The sequence below is a fragment of the Oryzias melastigma genome, linkage group LG16 (genome assembly GCF_002922805.2).
Source record: "Oryzias melastigma strain HK-1 linkage group LG16, ASM292280v2, whole genome shotgun sequence".
NCBI lineage: Eukaryota > Metazoa > Chordata > Actinopteri > Beloniformes > Adrianichthyidae > Oryzias > Oryzias melastigma.
The window spans coordinates 6,919,840-6,940,678 of record NC_050527.1 but is presented as its reverse complement, the minus strand read 5'-3'; the positions used below and the strand labels follow the sequence as shown (position 1 = coordinate 6,940,678).

Genomic DNA, 20,839 nt, shown 5'->3' with positions numbered 1-20,839 from the left:
GTTGGCACCAAGGACCCATGGTGCTTTGGGGCGGAGAGGGGCAGAGGCAGCGAGACAGAGGCAGAGAGGCTTCAATCGTGAGGAACCAAAGATCTCCCTGCCCCCCCTTTGCATCTGCTCCTCAAGGAAAACCTGAGCAGTGTGTGGGAAAGAGACGAAAGAAAAGGATTGCAAAGAACATGAAAGAAAGACATTGTCATTAAGCGCACTAGGAAGTTCTCTCTTTCCCTCTCTTCCTCCGTCTCGCACCTCTCTCAATTTCATCTTAAATCCACTCCAATTTCCCCTGAAGGATTCAACTCTCCCCTTTCCTGTAAGTATTCTCTTTCATTCTCTGGCTTTTATTCTGACTGTGTTTTCAGCGTCCTTCTGTGACGAGACCGAAACAGCCTGCGTGTGTGAGACTCTCAGTCTTGTGCGACTGAAGTAATCAATGGGTCGCCTTTTCTTTGGACTCTGTATGAAGGATGTATGTCATTTTAAATTGGGAACTGCAAGAAGAGTGCTGCAAATTGGTATGCATGACCTCAGCTCCTCTGGAGCATGTGTGTATGGATTTGTTGGTGTGTATTTGTACATTTGCTTCAAACAGGCTTCCTCTGGGTGTTCTGTGGCTGGCCACTTCAATCAATATTGTTAATAGGTTGTGTGTGCACTAATGCAGCTTATGTAGATTCTCTCTGCTTGAGAGTCAGCCCTTTTCCTGCTGTCACTGCGCCGTAAACGCCATGTTTGTTTGTTGGAGTGTCCTGCCGTGGTTTCTATCGTCTCGGCTCATCTCAGCTTCTTTCCTATTTATTTTGTGTGTCATTAGCTCTGTCGCTCTGATTATGCCAGACTGTCTATAGGGAGGCTGCAGTTGCCAGACCTGCTCATCATAGAGCACAGTCTGCCTGTAGGTCTTTAGACATCTCTATTTCCCCTGCGCTGTGGTCTCTATTGTTTTTGTCTATCAGTGGATTAACAAGCATCTGTCCCTCTGTCCTTCCCCCGTTTCCTCCGCTTTAATGTGTTCCCAGCAGCGAGAGGCAGAAAAAGAAGGGGCCCATTCCTCCTGGTAGGTAAACCAGGACTTTCCTCTTTCTCTCTGCTCCGCTTCCCTGCTCCCCCCCACTCCCCCTCGCTGCCTCCTCTTCACCATGACGCTGCTGGCCTCTGAGAGGTCACTTCTCATCCGGAACAAGTTCCGCTCAGGTGAGCATCAAGAAGGCATCAATCATGCCAGTTAAAGGGGTGGAAGAATTATTTTACTACAGCACTTGCTATTTGCGGCGGTTGAGTTTCTGTTGTCTTTCAAGCACAGCATTGATGCTTTTTCAGCAAAACAGTGAGCCTTTAATGCTGGTCCTTAAAGAGTTGAAACACACTGGCAAGTAAACCAAATAGATGAAGGACTGGTGCATGTCTATAATGTTGCAGAAACGTTGTAACCAGTTCCTACTACTAGGATCCAAACACATGGGAAATAATTGAAATTGATCACCTGGACCTGTAATGGCTGACGTCACCAACGGGAATGTGAAACGATTGTTGCTCCTAGCATGGCCGTATTGACTGGAGCTTACAACACTGTTGTTCAAAGATGGGCAATTAAGCAAGACAGAGAAGAAGAAGACTTTTGTTTAGTCCATGTTCACACTAATACTGCAGTCGGTCATTCAATACTCTGAGATTTGTAGCAATGAGTTTGATCTGTACATTAACCAGAACTTTAGCTACTGTGACTCTTTAACCGTTTATGCAATTAACGTAATTCCAAAGGATTCTGAAGCAAAAAACATCTATGGAAAACTTTACTCTTGTGAAGTGCTTATATAAGATGACTGTCTTGGAAAAAAGCTGCTTTGCGCCATTTTACAACACTTTATCTCAGTAATGTGTTACATATCAGCGCAAAGCAGAACTGAGAAGTTGTGATTCTCCGCAATCACATTGATTGCATAAGCGGTTGAGGAGTTACGGTATGGAAAAGAGCGTGTATTAGGTGTCTCTGGCGATATCTCACAGTTGATTGCAAACATAAAGTAAGGCATCAAAAAAGGTTTAATCAAGCTCTACATTTGTCTTCTTTGGGTGCAAAGTTTGTTTTTTTTAACATCGGCAGTCCCTAGTGGTCATTTCAGGAACTTCAATTCAACATAATTCAATTGATTAAACATTAATTAAAACATCACAGAGCGATTTAAAGGTCACAATAGCCCAACATGACATGTATAGTCCTAAAAGACATGAAAACTTGACAAACAGAAGAAAAAACTACTTCAAAATAAAGTATAAAAACATCCAATGGATGAATTCAAAAAGCACATTTGGCTTCAAATTAAGGACTATTGAGGCTTCGAGGAAACTTAAGAACAGGTCCCGTTTTTGGCCAATTTGGTGTATTTTTTTTTGTCTTTGTAATAAACCCACTCTTCTTTGCTCCTGCCTCAAACTAACTTACTACTTTTAACACACTAAATACCCAAGAATCCTTCACTTTAACATTGATACAGATGGACACCTACACTGCTGCTACAAAGAAGCTTCATAAAGTAATGTGTGACTGTATGTGTGAAAGTGCCCTGTTATGCTTAACACTTTGAAGTGTCTGCAAGACTTTAAATACATAAATGCAACACGTTTACCATCTGATAGGCAGTCTTACTTTTATATGATCATTTTGGTCAGAAATGTCTTAACTAACTATAAAAAAGTCATTTAAACTCAGTAATGTATGACCTTCAAATTAATACAATTTCTTGGGAAATTTGACAAGAGAAAGCCATTTATGTCAAAAATGTGAAAATTTGGGTTCAGATTGAATATTAAAAAAACTTTTTTTTTAAAATTAAAGTGCAAAAAGCTTTATAAAGCACCTTAAACATGATTATGGTGTGGTTGCTTCATGTTTCGTAGTTGCCTGGTATCCTGAATGCTTAACTTAAATGACAAAAAAAGTGCATTAAAAGAAAGGAAAAATATGTTTCTCGTTTGTGTCTCCGTCCGTGAGTTGTAGCTGCAGCGATCCAAACAAAGACTTAAGAGAGATTCAGTGTTAAAGACTTTTTATAATTGAAGTTATATTGGAGTTTTAGCATTAGGTTGTGTTCATTTGTACTTATTTAAGGACTTAAAAAGCTTGTAACTTCATACATGTGGAGTTCAGTGTCCACAGATTGTTCCAAGGACTCATTTATTGACTTTTGCTTCACATTCTAAGTTACAACCTCCCCCCACAACTGATAAAATATCCAATATTCCTTTACAGTACACCACTTACTGTGGTACTTGATTGTACCTACAAGGTGTTTTTACAAGGTACTTCCGTCGATCCTACGTGCTACTATGAGGTACCTTCTAAGTTTTTATTAAGTATTTATAAGTCTCTCTTGGTTTTTGGTATTTATGTGCAACTCTGTGGTCCCTTATTTTGTGTTTCATTGTACTTACTCTGTGTAAGAAAACGATAGATACGCAGAAAGTACCTCTTGAGTACTTAAAGTCATGTTTTTTGTGTGTTTCATGGTACTTACAATGTGTAAATAGAGGGTAGGTACACAGAAAGTACCTTTGAATTGTTTTTGTGCCACGTAAATACCAACGTAAGTATCGTGTAAATACCCAGTAGGTACCTTGTAGGTATGATACAAGTACATTGTATGTACCACTTAGGTACCTAGTACTTACCATACTGTAAAAGGAAGTGTTACCCAAATTCTTATTTTCAAGTGGTAGTTTTTTTTTCTCATTTAAAGGCTATTAAATGTTTTTTATAAGACTAGCTCAAGTTGTAACCACTAAAAACACTAACAAGCCCAAGTCACAGAAATGTGCAGCTTATGATCACAAATTGCTCTTTATTAACAGTATCTCACTGGGATGTCCATAAAGTGGCTGAACTTTAGTGTTCAAATCATTTGAAAAAATATATTTATTTGATTATTGAGGCTGTTTTAAAGCTAAACCAATCTTTTAGCCAGACATTGACTTTCAGGGCATGTAACTAGCTCTCAACAGTGGTGCAACATTTGAGATGGTGTTGCTTTAACATGCAGGTGAACCCCAGGAAAAGTTTTTGCCTAAATTTTGAAAGAGTCTGCGCAACAATCATGCAATACAAATTCAGTTTGATACCAAGCAGAATTTATTGTTAATTACACATTTTTCTGCAATTCCACATCTCTGGCTGCTGGCAAACTGTTCCAGCTCAGTGAAAGGATTCTGTTTTTGGACTCGGTTTGGTATCATACTTTCCAAATCACTGCAGTGCTATCACAAAAACATCTCTACAGCTGCAGCTGACATGATTTTTGAAGAAAAAAAAAAGTGATTTACAAAAGTGTGAACATGGGGAGAAAAATATGACATGAAAATCCCATCTGTGCGTGTGCATATGATATCAGCGCGCATAAATCATGACTCCAACTACCCAGGCTGTAATCCAGTACAGCATGGTGTCATTTTTCTCAGCTGACCAGGGTGAGTGAGCTTTGTGACACAGTTGTTATAATCTCTCTGAAAAGATGTCAAACAGCTCTAACACAATGACCACTCCAAACACACAGGGAGGTTTTCTGCATCCTCTGAGTGTCACTGCTGCTTTGTGAAGCTGCATGATAAGCGGCTGATCCTGCAAACGCTGAAGATAAACTGTCTTTAGTGGATGCTTAATGTTGTAACGCCACGAGCGTCCGAGAATGCAGTTTCTAATATAAAACATTGCAAAAAAAATGTTTTGTTGTCCATAGAGCCAAACATGAATCAAGGCGGACAAAACACACATTTAATATCATGAAATTGTGCATTTTCAGCTCTAAAACAAGAGTTTATTCCATGCTAACAAACACACCATTTTCTGGCTTCAATAAACAAAAGAACAAAAAGAGAACATTTATTTTTTTAAATGTAAAACAACCTTTCTAACCTTTTGCTTAAGTGTCTGCCCTAAACATGGGGGTTCAGTAAGTCAAGTTTTAGAATGAATAAAATGTAAAAAAGTGAACTTTAAGGAGAGCAACTATGGTGACCCTTTCATTTTCTACAACTACTGTAGACATAAACTATTCTTATAAGTATCTTCATTAATTAACAGCATCCAAATCCACAGTTTAATCATTTCAAGTCCAATTTTGGCAGCCATTATTGATATGATCAGTATATGTGATTTGTTGGAAATTTAGAAACTTCATCTAATCCAGATAAATGGACACAAAGCATCTTTTTTATGTAGTTATAGATGTTTTAGGTAAATAATACTAATGTCTTTACGGTTTTAATTAAGTCTTTTTTTCCTTTCGTAATTTTTTTTAAGGTAGAGCTTTTCATGAAACAACTTCAACATTCAGTTCACTCAACATTAAAAATGGTAATATTCAGTTAAATAAAACCTCTGCTGCAAAAAGGAGACCTGATTTTCACACTGGGGTCAAAAATCCTCACAATTCTTTAATTTTTTTAACTTTTCAAAAGGCTTGTAATACATTGTATCCTGTTGAACGATTCATTATGTTAAGGGTAGGTTTTGTAATGTCTCAAATTCTTTTATTTTGAAGGATCAGAACATGGTAATGGATGCTCAGATTGAACACCATAAAAAGAGATCAAATGTGATCCACTTTAAGGAACTAAAATGTCAAACATGTTGCTGCACTTTTTTTTTTCTTTTTTCAATGGACACAGTCATTTTTTCAAAGAGCATCTGTGTTTCTCGCCTCTTGATGAGCAATAACTGCTATGAGTAATGTTCAGTCAGTGGGCAGGAATGTCTGCTCTATGACTGAAAACATGGTGTTTTCATATTCGATAAAGAATTCACTGTCATTCTGCTGTAATTGCTTACAAAGTGGAATTTTTCTCATTACAAAAGCTTATTTTTTTGACAACTTTTACAAAGTAAACACAAAAACAGAAAAGAAAATCAGAAAACGGTTGTGAAAACCTACTCTTAAGTGTATGAGTGAATACAACTCCAATATACAACTCTTAAAATCGATCCAGGACATCTTTAGCCAAAAATTCAACTAGTGTGACATTAGGGATAATACTCGACGAAGTGTGCATTATTAGAAATTAATGCAGGCCGTGGAAGCCTGACCGTCCTCTGCTTTGTGTCGGACGATTGTTTCCACGAAGTGCCTTAATTTCTGATAATGCACACTTTGTCGGGCATTATCCCACATTGGGGTGTACCGGATCATGGAAAATCCGTAATCCATACGGATCACAAAACACAAAGTACTTTATATATGTTTTCTCAAATATATGTTTTAAAGCTTTTTAAAAAAAGTAATTTTAGGCTTTTTTCTTCTTTTTTTTTCCTGTTTGAAAAATGAAAAATGATCCGAAATATGACCCTAAAACCGAGACACAATCCGAACCTTGAGTTTTGTGATCCGTTACACCCCTAGCTTATACCACGATCACTTACAAAATAAATTGATTCTCAATTCATATTTAGTACTTTATTCTTGTTATTTTTGGGGTTTACATCGCTTTTTCAAAAAAATGATTTATTATTTGATATATGGTTGTTACAACCCGCTGCCAATCTCAACTGCAGCAACAAAGTAAAGCAATTTATATGCTGATCATCACGATAGATTAAATAAAGCATCATTTCAAAGAGAAAGTTCACCTCTCACCACTTTTTTTGTCCAGATGATGAAAAAGTATAAATTCCGCAGTGATACAGAACACGTGGATATCTACTTCTTTTTTAGGTGTGCATTATCACTGTGGATTATCACTTTTTATTCCACACCCAGTAGCCAATCAGAACCAAGTATTCACTATTATCAAAATAATCAATGTGTTTTATTCTGAAATGATTTAATAATTGTACAGGTCGATTCAATTAACAACTTGTCTCAGGAAGATCAATCTGGTTGGATATAAATTGATTAATTAATAAAGTTGATTAAATGTTAATCGACATTTGGTTTTTATTTGTACACAGATGTGTGACTTTACAATAGAATGTAGGGAATTTAAATACAAAATGTAGGGTCCTATAAAGGACATGACACTGAAATGATTATAGGTAATATCCTCCTGCTGACATCCTATGTCAACTTGAAAAATTACATGACATTTAAGATTATTCCTTTGACCATAGCTTTCGTGATGCATGCAGGGGGCTGCAGTCAACAGGCTCCTCAAAGCTGCACACCGCAATGCTAATTTCCCTTCAAATGCTAGCAACTGCTGAATTCCCAGGCAGCTGTCGTAAATGTCTGCTAAATAGAAAGGCGAGTAAATGACACACAGACAGTCCCCAAAGTAAACAAGCAGCTGCTAGAAAACGTGATTCTTTAAGCAGCTGGCATGTTTGAAATTATGTGTATAAATACTGCAACTGAGTCAGAGCTGCACTTTGTCTGACAGTTTTTGTTCACCTTTGTTTCCAATGACATGGATGGAGAAATGGGAGGAAACATAGAGCCATTTAGGGTAATCCTTTATATTTGTTGAGTGGAATTTTAATTTATTTTCTGAAAAAATATATTTATTTACTGTTTATTAAGAGACTATTTCTGTGCAAAAGAGGAAATCTAAAGACAGGTTTTGTGCAGAGTAATTGGGAATAACCTGACAGACTGTCTGAACTAAACTTTCCCATTTTGTTTTGAATCCAGGAGCTCAGATTGTGAACAGGCTTCAAATGCAGATTTCCAAACATTTGTTTTGAGTTGTCAGAGAGAAGGGAAAGCAGGAAGAGTGTGCTTAGTGGCATAAATGAGCATGACGTGAGCAGGAGAAGATGTATGAGCCGCTTGTGGAGAGAACGGGACAGCTGACGGGGGGAAGGGACCAACAGAAATAGACATACTCAGAGTTAAATAGTCACCGCTCTCATGTACCCCCATAAAGTCCAGCCCTCCCCTTGTCAGGTCTCCCAGGTCCCAATACTTAGTGAAATGTATCCCATTCCCAGCTTTTTTTTCCCTGCTCCTTCACCTGTTTGTGTGTGTTCTGTGTGGAGGTGAAACAGAAAATCTACAAGCACTCACAGAATAATCTGAGCCTCAAGGCCTTGTTTTTTGACAACAACGTCCTGCAAAGCTTGCTTTAAAAATGTGAATTGAATATTTTTTTTTCTATAGGGAAATCAAACAAGCTCAAAGTTAAATCAGTGACATGTTTGATGAGAAATTCCCTTTTTTTCCAGTGCTGCAGCTGAGAATTCAGAATCGAAGGCTACAAGAAATCAATAGGGATGCAGGTTAGTTTCTGTGTATCATTGACCCTGTAACTGATCCACCTACAACATCCCTACAGGTTACATGTCAAATGAATGACCCTCAAGGCCTGCTTTCCCTATAAAAAAAATGATTGATTATTCTCAGTCTTTGCAAATGAACATTGATGTGATTTCACTTTCCCTGATTAATTTCTTATAAGGAAACAACTGTTAGGTTAATATTGTGTTGCCCAGTAATTAACAACATGTTTGTGTTAAAAATTTTTACCCTTAAAACCATTTAAAGTAGATTTTTCAATAAAAGAAGTTTAAGAGAGAAAATTTGTTTTGCATGAAAATTGTAAATTTGTAACATCAAAATCATAAATATTGTCATTCTTTATGTAAAACTTTCCAATTCTATTACATATGGATGTAAATTTAGCCAAAAATCAGTTCTCAGGGATCAGTTTCACCCACACACATAAGCTAAACTGGATAAAGCTATATGAACACTGAAAAAAAAGACAAACTCCTACATAAAATGTATTTATTTACTCTGTGAACATTATAAAAATTCAAAGACAAAGTCATAATCTGACAGGCTGTGCACATCCCTTCAGGTCCCTTTTTCTATTAAAAGGTTTAACGAAATGGCAGTCAGTGATGCTTCACGCTGTAACATGGCCAAATGAATCCAAGGCGGGCATTATTTAATTAGTGCATCATTTTATTCTCAAGTTAATCTTCTATGTTGAATAAAATAAATAAATAAAAGTCACTTATTAATTCCTAATCCTTTTCATTGTGTAAACACAATCTGTCTGTTTGCACAGGGTTAAAATCCTCCTGCCTCCCTCAAAACGGAGAGAAGGACCCCGGGGAAACTCAAGTGAGGGGTTAACTGTTTCTCAATACTGTGTTTTTAATTCCATATGTAAATCAGTAAAACAAAATGCAGTTTCTCCACCCTAGAGGACTTATTTGTACATTTTTCAATAGAAAATATTTGTAGCTTAAAATGAAAATGTGCATATTTAACTTTAATGAGATTTCATATATTGAATAATAATGTCCTGTGTATTAACTGTATTGTTTTTTTGTTTTTGATGCAGCGTCACACCGACAATGATGGGCGTCAGAAGTTGCCCCCTGGTGGTGTGAGCACTGAAACTGCACAAGGTGACAGTGATGTGGACGCCTCCTTCTTGCATTTTTTTTGCTGTGTGTTCTCTCCCTTCATTGTGCAAAATAACACACTCCCCCGCCTCCCCCCCGTCATCCCTTTGGTCTTTGCTTTATGATATCCACACAGGCCTGTTTATACAGTAACTGTGTGAGGAAATGAAGTGTGTAAATCTGGCAAAGTACTCTGTTGCATCAGTTGTCAGAACGAAATGTGACCTTGCTGCACACTGTAATGCTGCATCATAAACAGCTGTCTGACGTATCAGTGGGTGACAGCACACAATGAACTAATCAATCTGGGAGTCATCATTTTCATTATCTCCTACGAACATTTATTTTCTTCCTTTTTTTTTTAGAAACTTCTAGCATAATTTTTCCAAACCTTATTGAGGTTTCTTGGTTTTTCAAACTTCTAATTTTCCTTTTCTTCACCCTGACATTTTAAAAATGCTGTGTGCAAGAAAGTGTGCAAAAATCCAAGGGAATACATTCCCCTGTGGGAAGAATTGTTTACTATTTTTTGATGCCTCTATTGGTTTGAGCTGGGACTTATCGCCTGTGGCAAAACTGAGCATGCTCACACCACATATGTTCTAAAATCCTGTAGCGTCTCGCCCTCAGATCTCCTTTTTTTCTGATTTCCCATCTGTGTTCTTCTTTTCCTTTAATCTGCACCATATCTGATTTTGTTTTCCACCCTTAGAGAGGGCTGTTTGTGGGGGCCAGAGGCAGAGGAAGGCTCACCAGCCACAGGACCTTGCAGAGAGGATTCGAAGTCCACCTGCAGACCGGCAGCATGAACTTACACTTTCCCTGGAGAACTGTAAGTCACGCACCAAAGAACTAGCATCATAGTGAGGTCGAATCAGAGTTCTTCCCCTACTATAAATAGGTAGAAAAACTATATAGTGTGTGGGTTTATATAGGGCTCTGGATTTTAAAAGCAATTCGAACACCATGCTCACTGCTTGACTTTCGGTTTTCTAAACGGCGGATATGACATCACTGCTTTCACAAGGGGAAAACCTAATCAATACGAACATTTCATGATGTTCTGATGAAGAAAATGTGGTCGGTTTATTAAAAAACTAAATTTAACCATGTTCTTTTTTTTCCAAAAATTGTTTGACCACAAAGGTCTTTATTCACTAATGTAGTAAGCATCTATACATGCTAGTTTTTTGCAAAGATTTCTGGGAAATTGAATGTGCACTCGATTTTGGAATTGTAGATTCGGTCAGCACTAAAAAATGACAAATGCACTAGAAATGCACTTTATATTGACTAGGGAAGGAATTCGGATATAGCCATCTCTCTGTTTCGAGGGCTAAATATATGGGCAGGTGAAGAATTCAGATTTAGCCTTAAACTGGCGTTTTTTTAAAAACCCCTTTAATCTTGCTTTTTCACACATCAATACTGATTTTTATTGTCATTTTTATTTCTTGATGTCATCTCTTCACAGGTCCAACATCCCTCCCCGCCAATGTCTTCGAAGATGACATTTCCCCCTCCTCCTCAATCGCCGAGCAATGCGGTGCTCAAAAATCACCAGCCATTCCCTCATTACCAGGACTTCCGTGTGACCAGTCACTAAGTGACTGTTCAGCCGTGAGTCCGACCTTTAATAACAATATTGTACAAGGGAGAAAAAAGCCAAAAGTTAAATCACTTCAAAAGAACTAAAAAAAATGACATAAGGAGAATAGTGACTGGGTGATGACTTTATAAATAGCTTTGTAGGTCAGGTAGGTAATCTAATATTCTACTTTCAGTCCAGTTTGGCGTTGCTCCCGGCAACCGTGGGCATCAGACAACCTGTGAGTGTAGGACCATGTGAGTCAAACTCTATGGCAACAACTGGGAGACCAAATGGGATATATTTGACCTCTCAAACCACGCCTCTATTGCCAAAGGTAAGAGGTTGCTCCTCTATACCCTATATATGCTTCATAATTAGATATTCCTTTAAAAAATGTTGCAAAAATAATTAGTTTCCTATAACTTGCAACACTGACATTGTTTTGAGATATTCACAATAAAAGAGATAAAAGCGCCAACCTGTCTTTAACCTAAGCGTTTGGCCACTCCTGTTTCTGTTTTAAACAAGGCTCTTCTATAAGCTGCTCTGCATTCATTACTGTCAATTTGCACTTCTCGGGGAGCTCAGTGTTTGTCACCGAGGTTAACGTATTCACACACAAGCCACACGGGTGTATGTCAAAGCCAGCTCACTGTCATACGGAGGCCTGTGATGCATTTACGCCGTTCTTTGTGGGAATTTAACCTTAACATGGGGCAAATCCTGTCGAGGCAGAATGAGCCGACGTCTTTCACCCTGCATCTGCTTTTTCTTGAATTTAATTTGGTTTGATATGGTTTAGATGCAAGCTATATGTGCTTACAGACAACACAGCCTCCCAGCCCCATCTGCTCATCATCGCTGCCATCTTCCCTGAACCTCAACCATCTTTCACGTCCACGAAAACCAAGGGACACCAAACCCAAAATGAAGAAACTTAAGTATCATCAGTACATTCCTCCTGACCAGAGAAGGGGGACTGCAGGTGAAGCAACATCCAGAGTATTTCCAGAATGATGCCATTTGTTTAGCATATGATTTGCATTTGTAGGATGTTGTTTAACAGTAGACTTTTTTCTATTTGAAGTGGGAGGAGCCAAACAGAAGAGCCCTACCTCAATGCAGTCCTTAGACCCAGCCTATTCCCATCTTCTGAAGCAGCCGCAGGTCTTCCTTCAGCTCCAGATCCTGCAGAACCAACAGCAACAACAACTCACCGTTGTACCCAAGTATGTCATGAAAAGTTGCTCAGACATTAATCTTTTCAGAAAAAAGCTGTTGTAACCCTTTAACACAGAAGATGACATCTAAATAAAACGCAATCTTTGACATATTGAAACTTTCCAACTATTTATGGGATCAATGTACCTCCAGCAGCTTCTGATTGCTTAAAAGATTGAAGAATGTCAGTAGGTCAAAGCACATCAACACTGGAGCCAAAGCTTCGGTGTTACCTGGGAAATTACTTCTAAAAAGTGATTCATTACTTTATTTTAGTTACTGGATCATTTGAAAAAGTAATTCACTACTCATACTTTTTTTTCCCCCTCATTTACAAATTCAAAAAGAAAAAAGAGCTCAGCACAAAAAGGATGCTCTTGTCTTTAATTTTTAAAGCCACAACCTTGTGGACAGCAGGAACGTTGTTCAAGACAGAATCAGGCTTCATTAGAATTCAGATATCAGTGTGGAAAATGACACAAAATAAGTTACAACCAGGGCTGGCTTTTGGCATAGGTGGCCACCTAGGGCGCCACCTTCTGGAGGGGGTGTCAAATCCCAGTTAAGCACCAACAATGGAGGTCATCCAGCACCCAAAATACCGACCGGATCGTACTGTACCGGACTGCTCAGAGGAAACAAAGGCTATGTTGACCAGTCACGTGCAGCTTTGAGAGAAAAATAAAGTAAGAAAGGGTGAAATTATATAGGCAAAAGGAAGGAGGTGTCTCGCCTTGCTCACTCTCATGAGCGGCTTTAGAGTCATTTCTCTCATAACCGACACATAGCTTCACGGGGCGGCTCTCTGCTCTGCTGCTGACCTGCTGCTCTTAAGTTTTATCGGGTCAATTAAAGGACTCCATGCATCATCTCTTTTCGTCTCAACTTTGAGATAGTTTGGAAACTGAAGAGTCTCATCAAACCTGCGTCAGATTCGAGCTGGCAACAAACCATCACTAGTCTCCTCGTGAGAAACTCTCACTCTGTTTTATGTCTGCTTCTTGTTTAAAGTACTTGTCTTTGCAGAAATTACTTAAACAGTATGGAACAAAGTCACTTTTACCTGATGTCTCCGTATTTGCTTCTTTGCTTTAGTGGTGAGCCCAAGTCTTCTGGAGCCTTGCCACGAAATCTCCAACCTGTCCCTGCAACAACAAACCACACTCCCACGGACATAAACCCTGTTTCCAAGCCTGAGATTCTCCCATCCAATCTGGTGGATCTGACGGTAGAAAAAAACATCCGAATGAAAACCTGGAAACTTGTCAATTTTGAAAACCCAAAGCCAACATAAGCACTTGTGTCGTTCTCCTTCATCAGGTATCGGAGCTACGACAGCAGCTGCGCAAGCGCGGGCTTCCCGTCTCTGGCACCAAGCCGACGTTACTACAACGACTGTGTCCCTTCCAGCTTCAGCATGCTTGCCTGAGCCCTGCTCCCTTATCCCAACTGAGCTCCAGCCTGGACCCTCTCACTCTGAGCCCCCCTCGACCACCTAACCAGAGCCCTGGCTCCAGCTCCAGCTCTGGACTCGGCTCACCAAGCAGCAGCCCAAACCAACAGCTGTACATCCAAGATGGGGCAATTCCTAATGGGATTCTCACTGTCGCTCCAAACACAGTTCCAAATGGAACACTGAACACTGTCCCAAATGCATTTACAAATGCTGCGACAGTTAGCTTGGCAGGTGAACAGTGTGATCTCACCAGCACCGCCTTCATGGCCTCCGCCAGCACGGCCTCAGGAACACCAAGTCCCAGTTTACCCATGTCATCGTCCTCGCTATTGCAGTGTGGGACTCCCTGGAGGACGGATAGCGAGCAGCAGCAGCAACAGCAGCAAGAGCTGAGTGTGGAGCTACAGATGAGGGAAAGGATACGCAGCAGGCCCAGGGACCGTTCCTTAAACTCTGGTAACGAGGTGAGGATTGACAGGCTGGAAAGTGTTGATTTATAGGTAACTACTGTGAAAAATTACCCCAATCTACCAAACTCTTATCAAGCAGCCTTGTGAGGGGTCCCTTCATCCATTCCTGCAACAGGATCCTGGATGCTCTAGGAGGAAGACTGAAGCACAGTCGGAGGCATTGCTAAATCAAGTGAGTGCACATTTAACAGGCTCGGTTTTCTTTGCATTTCCTTGAATAAGTGATCGTCCTCACACTACCTGACTTCTAATTTGCCTCTGCTTTCTAATTAGGTGTTCTGCTGCCAGCCTTGTGACTTTATTGACCGTGACTTTGAGCTGCCAGTGCAGATCACGGCAAGTCCCGTTCAGACTGTTCCTAGTATTCGCAGCTTGGAAGAAGATCTACAAGAGGCTATTCAGAGGGCACAGGTTAGAAACCTCAGAAAAGCTGATTCCACAAGAAGTTCTTTGGTATTTTAAGAGTTAAGCATCTTCCTCCTTTCTCTGCAACAGATGGACCCTCCACAGTCAATTGATGACATTCTAGATGAGCCTTTTACTTGTGATGGTGAGTCTTCCACTCTGTGTCTAGAGTCTATCAACGGTGTCATTCATATATCTTCTTATGTCTAATCCCTTTTACTGCCTCTCTTTCAGGCTCTGTCAATGTCTCTGATCGTAAATCCCCTGCCCACCTCTCCCCTGACCTTTCTGCCTCACCTCAAAGGGAGCAGTCCCAGTCGTCCCAGCAGCACAACACGGAGAGCAGCTTCTTGCCGTCTCCCCTTTGCTCTTCTCTCTTGCTGGAGCTTCCTCCATCTCCCGCCGTAATAAACCCCAACCAAGTTCTCCCGGGTCCTCCCCCTCTCCTCATCTGCACCTCACCTTTACCATCTACCGTGAAGTCCCGGAAACGAAGGGCTCCGACGACATTTGATGCTGCCGATTGGCTGGAAACGCTGACATCTGGCCTGCGCCCTGTTACTCCGCCCAAAGCTCCCTTTGTGGAGCCAGATGTCAGCCTGGATTCAGATCTGAATGTCAATCGAGTTCTGGATCTACTGATAGAGCAGTGGTGAGGACGCGCCAGACCCCTGCACATCGGATGTTTGAAACCGTTTGTATGTACAGTCGAGCCGTATTTAAGTGTCACCAATGGGAGAAGCTTTCTGTATTTCACTAAGGGCACAATGTCGTAAATTTCTGTTGCTCCCCATTACTGATGGGCTGTCAGAGTTTCCGGCTCCACGCAATGTCGAGAGCTGGGACCGCTGCAGCCGTGAGATCAGACACAGCTTTTAAAGGAAGCACGTGCAGTGTACACCCACTGCTGTTCAAAGCACTAGGGCTCAGCCAGGAAAGGAAAACAAGCAACACATCGGTGAATTGACACACTCCGCAGCACAATGTGTGGAGCGCAAAACAAAAGAAAACCTGACGGCGTATTAAGTTAAACATGCTCCCTGGCTGTGCTGGGAGAATGCTGTTTCTGACTTATCTCCAAAACCTGTTGTTGGATTGGGTTGAGTGTGGCCCCTGGTGTTGACTCAAGTCATTGAGTCCCAGTTATTCATAAAGCCCATTCAGAGAGTGCAGCAGCTGGGCAGAGCACACAGCGTGTGTGTGGCTCCAGACCTTAACCCTGATGCCAGACACACAGTCGGCATGCAGGGGGAGAAAGCTGGCAGAACCCACAAACAAGACGGGTGCGAGAGCTTGAGCGTATGCGTGCTTTTAGAATGCCTGATGATGTGTGAGTGCGCACACAAGTCTTGCAAACATACAACTGCTTCCATGTATCAGCAGAAATGCCAAATGCACTTGTATTTATTTGTTTGCTTCCAGTTACGGATGTCAGTTTGTGAGCAGTGCGGCTGATTTGCGGGGTGATGAAAGAGAAAGAGGAAAGACTTTGGGTTTCTGAGTCCTTTTTTCATTTCAGACAGTTTATTGTGGATCCACTGCCAGCAGGCAGCAGCCCTGTTGTAGTTTTCCCTGCGTAATCATCAGAACAACCACCTTACATTGCTCAGGTCGCCGTTCTCCAGACGTGCAATCAGGGAAAAAGTAGCTCCTACACAAATGCACCAATCAGCTGAGTGAGCTTCCTCGCCACTTTGCAAAACCAGGTGGTCCTTTTTTCAGTGATTAACCCCTAGCAGTGTCTGGCCCCTGTTGGATGTTTACCTCCATACTACCACGGCCAGTTTTAGCATGAAATATGACCCCAAAACAAGGCCACACCTGCTCACTTTGTATAAATTAATTTGGAGCCTGACATTGCTAAGCAGCTGTTGGATTTGATCTGAATACAAAACGACTGAAAAAGACTGTAGTGGGGTAAAAAAAAAAGGAAGTTTTATATTTTCACAGATGGATTGGTCAAAATCAATCAAGTATTAGCATGTTAGCAATCACTTCTGTGTGTAAAAAACGTATAAGAGCAGCATATACAAGAAAAAATAAAAAAAATCACAATTTAAAATCAGTTACATTCTTAAAAATTACTTGATTTATTTAAATAGTGAAACTATATTGAACAATATCCTAAAAATCTACACTTTTAAGGAAGGAGTTGCGTGTATGGACTCAGAAACTTATCGTCTGTCTTCCTTTTGTCTCCTTTTAAGCCACAGTCAGTTTGATATCTCTGGCTTTTCTGTAGTCTGATGATGAGTCTACAAAATGACAGAAATGATAGAAAAAATATCCTCTTTCTATCAAAGATCCTTGTATAGTTTCAGTATTAAAAAGCAAAAATAAATATTAAAAAAAAAAGAAAAAAAATACAAAAAACAGGTATGTGTAAAATGATGACAATGAAAATCATAGCCATCATTTAACACTACTTGTTGCAATAAAAAAATAGATAAAAAAGAAAGAAACAAAGAAAATTGTTAGGCAGGAGAGTAACATGCTACCTCCTGTGACTTCCAGCGCTTTGGGGCTGACACTTGTTTTCTTTATTTTTTAACATTTTCCACTGGAGCACAGCTTTCTGAGAGACGCCCGACACGGTTTAACTGCTGAAACGCTTCATATTAAATGGAGTTTGAAACATCACCTGGAACCGCCGGAGTGTTTTCGATGTCTGTGATTCAATTGGCCACTTTGCTGCTATAAATGCTTTATTATTCAAACTTGAGAAAACATGTCATGTGTTTGCTTTTATTTATTATGTATTATGTTCATGCAAAAGACACCAATTTTGTTGAAAATGTATTTAAAAGCATTAAGAAAATTAAAGTCTTAATAGATTTTTAACTTCTTTTGGCTGTATTCATTTATTGAACTGTTTTCTGCTGTGGTTTTATGAAAGAGAAAGATTAAGAAATGATGGAAGCATATAGTACTCGATTATTATGGTGCATTCACACCAGACGCGGGAAATGTACTGCTTATAACCTTGATGCCCCTGCTGGAATTCATTTGTTGAACACATCATGGAAAACATGGATGATGTTGAGCGATTAGCCTAAATTTATATGTTTTATAGAGCTCTACAGGGGCACCATGTTGCTGGGTTCAGATCCTTCAGAGTTGCTCGCAATATGGTGAATTTCACCATTTAAAGCAGGAGCTGCGCCTGGATGAAGACAATTTTATATATTACTTCCGTCCGTTTGAGCATTAAAATAAAGATAAAACTGGATAATTAGTTTTTATTAATGTCTTGGCGAGAATAAGAAAAACATCATGAGCCCATGATGCCAGAGCGTTCGCTTGCGATATGACAGCACCATTGGCGGCTCTCTGTGTGCCGCGCAGCTAACCACTAGTGGGCTAGCATAGCGAGCTCCGCTGCTCATGAACTGGTAGTTTGGGCAGTAGACCTCGCTAGTTCTGCTGGCTAGCGTAGCTAACATAGTCGATCCAGATCCTTGGGTATTGTGACAGGCTGGCGATCTGTCCAGGTAACAGTAACCGGGGCGGTCTCCAGGAAGTTTAGGGCGAAAATCCTCACATTGAGCGGTCAAATTGAATCCATTTTTCTTCCATTTGATCTAGTTTCTGGAAACATCATATGCCCAGAGCTGAGTGACACGCCGCACCCGACGCCCAAATTGCGACCTCAGACCGCGTCTTTACATTGACTTAATATTTAAACTTGATGTCCCGGCCGCATCCAGTGTGAATGCAGCACCAACTGTTACAAAATAGACTTAAATGATGACAAAAAAATGAATATAGAATTTATTCTTGTAAAAGCACTTAAACTTAAGCACAAAATTGTTATATCAACTCCACCCTTCGTACGTGTAGAGTTGGCTGAAGATTCTAGCATCGTTTGCAAGCCTAAAAACACCCTGGGCATATCCACTGAATGAGTTAAAACCTTTTTATAACTTATACTTGCAGTTAACACGGAAAGCAACATTTTCTTCTTTCAAAAATCTCCTGAATCTGCAGAATCTTGGCTTATTTCTAATCTAAATACGTTCACTTTGCATTTTTAAGACTCTTAATTGAGCGTGTCGCTTTGCTAATTAAAGTCTATGAAATGCTGTTACATGGACATGTTTTGGTAATTAATCTAAGAATTGGAACCATTGAAGAATTAAGTGATAATACACTCTGAGGCCAGAAACTGTCCCACTGTAATTCACCCTGAGAGGAACGTAGCAGTCTGCAGGGCTTAATGTCACGATAATCCATCCAACAGCCATAAATGTCAGCCTCATGGTGGCACAGGGAAAGAGTCACTAAAAGCATTGGATTTTACTGGCAAATGCAGAAGACAAACCCAAATATCTTCCATCTTAGCTTGATTACATATTTATTCTCTCATTTTGAGGCTGGTTTTAAACAGTAGTCACCGTTTAAGGGTAAATAGAGAACATTCTTTAAGATCCTCCACAGTGTTAACCTTTGTTTTAGGTACTTTAAAACATTTAAAGCTTAAGCCTTAATGAAACTAAGGCTGACTTCATCTGATGACCCAAACATAGAGACAGGAACCTACTCCGTTTTAGGCAGGATAAATTACTTAGCAGAGATTTTAAATACATTTTTACAACATTTTAAGAAGGAGTCATCTCTTTTTTTAAATGGAAACCTTCATTTCTGCATTACGTTGGAGTTACAATTTACAAAATTACTTATTATGATGCTTTAATATCAAACCTGTAAATATGGAAACTGAGTAAAAGTTTTCCATAAATAAAATAAAGATTTTTAAATTAATCTTAATCACTTGATATTCATTTCTAAGCTAACATCAAAAGAACTGAATAAATAACATTTAGCTATAACTTATACAATGCTAAGCAATTTAACAATGAATGCTTGTGAATGTCCAGGTTTTAAACTTTAGTGGCTTCACAAGGTTGCTGTGACTTACAGTCATCTCTTCCAGGCACAGACTGCTCATAAAGGACAGTTACTGTTTACTATGCTGTAAATTTCCGAGCTCCAAAAGTGGACATTTGCAGGCATACTGGGAAACGAAATGCTGCCCTTTACAGCAATGAAGTCCCAATTTGAATCCTTGCTTTCGAATCTTCTCTTTTATGCGTCTGGGAGCAATCTGACTGGATGTTTAATTCTTTTGCTCCCACACTTCAAATAATATGGATGTTTGGTCATCTTGTGACCGTACAAATCTCTGTGGGGAGCTTGTTTGGTCACTTTGTACAAGTTATATATATTCAGCAATTTTTTTTTTAATAACTAAGCATGACTGAATCAACTAGAATGGGATGGGTCTAACAGTGTGTTGTAAATGGACTCCAACTGGTAATGTAATAGAGCTTTAAAGGCATACTCCAATCATGTATTGATCTATTGTAAGAGCTCTCCCAGTGGTCTTTTAATTAAGGGTTTGTCATTTTTAGGCGAAATCAATTTGTTTTTTATTTATATAGCCCAATATCACAATAAAGTGGTCTCATTAGGCTTCATATCATCAAAAACACAACCATAGCTGATTGCTAAACTAAACTAAACATACTAAGCTAAACTGGGCATCCCTACCCTTAGATCCAATTTTGTAAGGAAAAACTCCTTAACAAAACCCAATTCTATGAAAAATAAATTAAAAAAAGAAACATCCACGATGTCCACGGGAAGGAAGGATCCTCTCCCAGGTGGACAGGCGATGTACCACGACTGTTAAAGAAGAATCAGCTTAACTAACTCTACATTTACACGTTTGAATAGTGTAGCAGATGGACTTCATCCAGATGGAACTGGAGCTAAGGCTTGAGATGAGCCAGAGGCGAGGTCCACTGCCAAGAACAGGAGCACAGATGAGCCACCTGTAATCTAGAATCTCTCCCGCTCTGAGACGTGAGATGAGAAAGAGTTGAGGTCCATGGCCAAGAAATGTTGAGTTGTGGGCGGAACTGCTGGTTTGTAGTAAACATGCGCTGATTTCCCATCATTCCTTTGCTGACACTCTCTCCTGCTAGCTTACAGCCCCTCACAACCCCAACCTAATATCAGCAGTGCAACACCAATGGCGAGCAATATTGGAGCTATCCAGTCATACAGTGTGAGCCAGATTAGAGCTCAGATGAGGGAAACAAAGATCTATTTGTCTACTAGTGAAAGTATTTGAATGGAGTGTAGCAGAGAGCTCGTGGCAGCTAAAAGCATTTTCCAACAGCAGTTTTGCATCTGCTCCTGATTTTGAATAAAGAAATACTTAGAAACACACATTTTAAGCTTCATTTTCTGTCTATATGCTCTCCTTAATCAGAAAAATGCCACAAGAACCATAATATTATCTTCAGATTGGATCTTCAAATGAAGAACACTTATCATCTGTGGAGAGACAA

The 20,839-nt window shown here is 39.8% G+C and overlaps 1 protein-coding gene across 2 annotated transcripts; it reads left to right on the top strand.

Moving 5' to 3' along the window:
* Positions 1 to 33: 33 nt before the first annotated feature.
* On the top strand, positions 34 to 17,320 carry si:dkeyp-69b9.3 (myocardin). Of its 2 annotated transcripts, none has more exons than XM_024266880.2 (16): positions 34 to 313; positions 1,020 to 1,194; positions 8,150 to 8,203; positions 8,998 to 9,053; positions 9,277 to 9,343; positions 10,053 to 10,172; positions 10,815 to 10,960; positions 11,125 to 11,265; positions 11,757 to 11,916; positions 12,019 to 12,160; positions 13,248 to 13,380; positions 13,473 to 14,072; positions 14,158 to 14,250; positions 14,352 to 14,489; positions 14,574 to 14,628; positions 14,718 to 17,320. In XM_024266880.2, exons 2-16 carry the CDS (start codon positions 1,140 to 1,142, stop codon positions 15,137 to 15,139), a joined length of 2,382 nt encoding a protein of 793 aa, XP_024122648.1. In that variant the 5' UTR covers positions 34 to 313; positions 1,020 to 1,139; the 3' UTR covers positions 15,140 to 17,320. The 2 variants fall into 2 exon arrangements, with proteins under 2 accessions (XP_024122648.1, XP_024122647.1); XM_024266879.2 differs by having other exon boundaries at positions 14,155 to 14,250.
* The last annotated feature ends 3,519 nt before the right edge of the window (positions 17,321 to 20,839 follow it).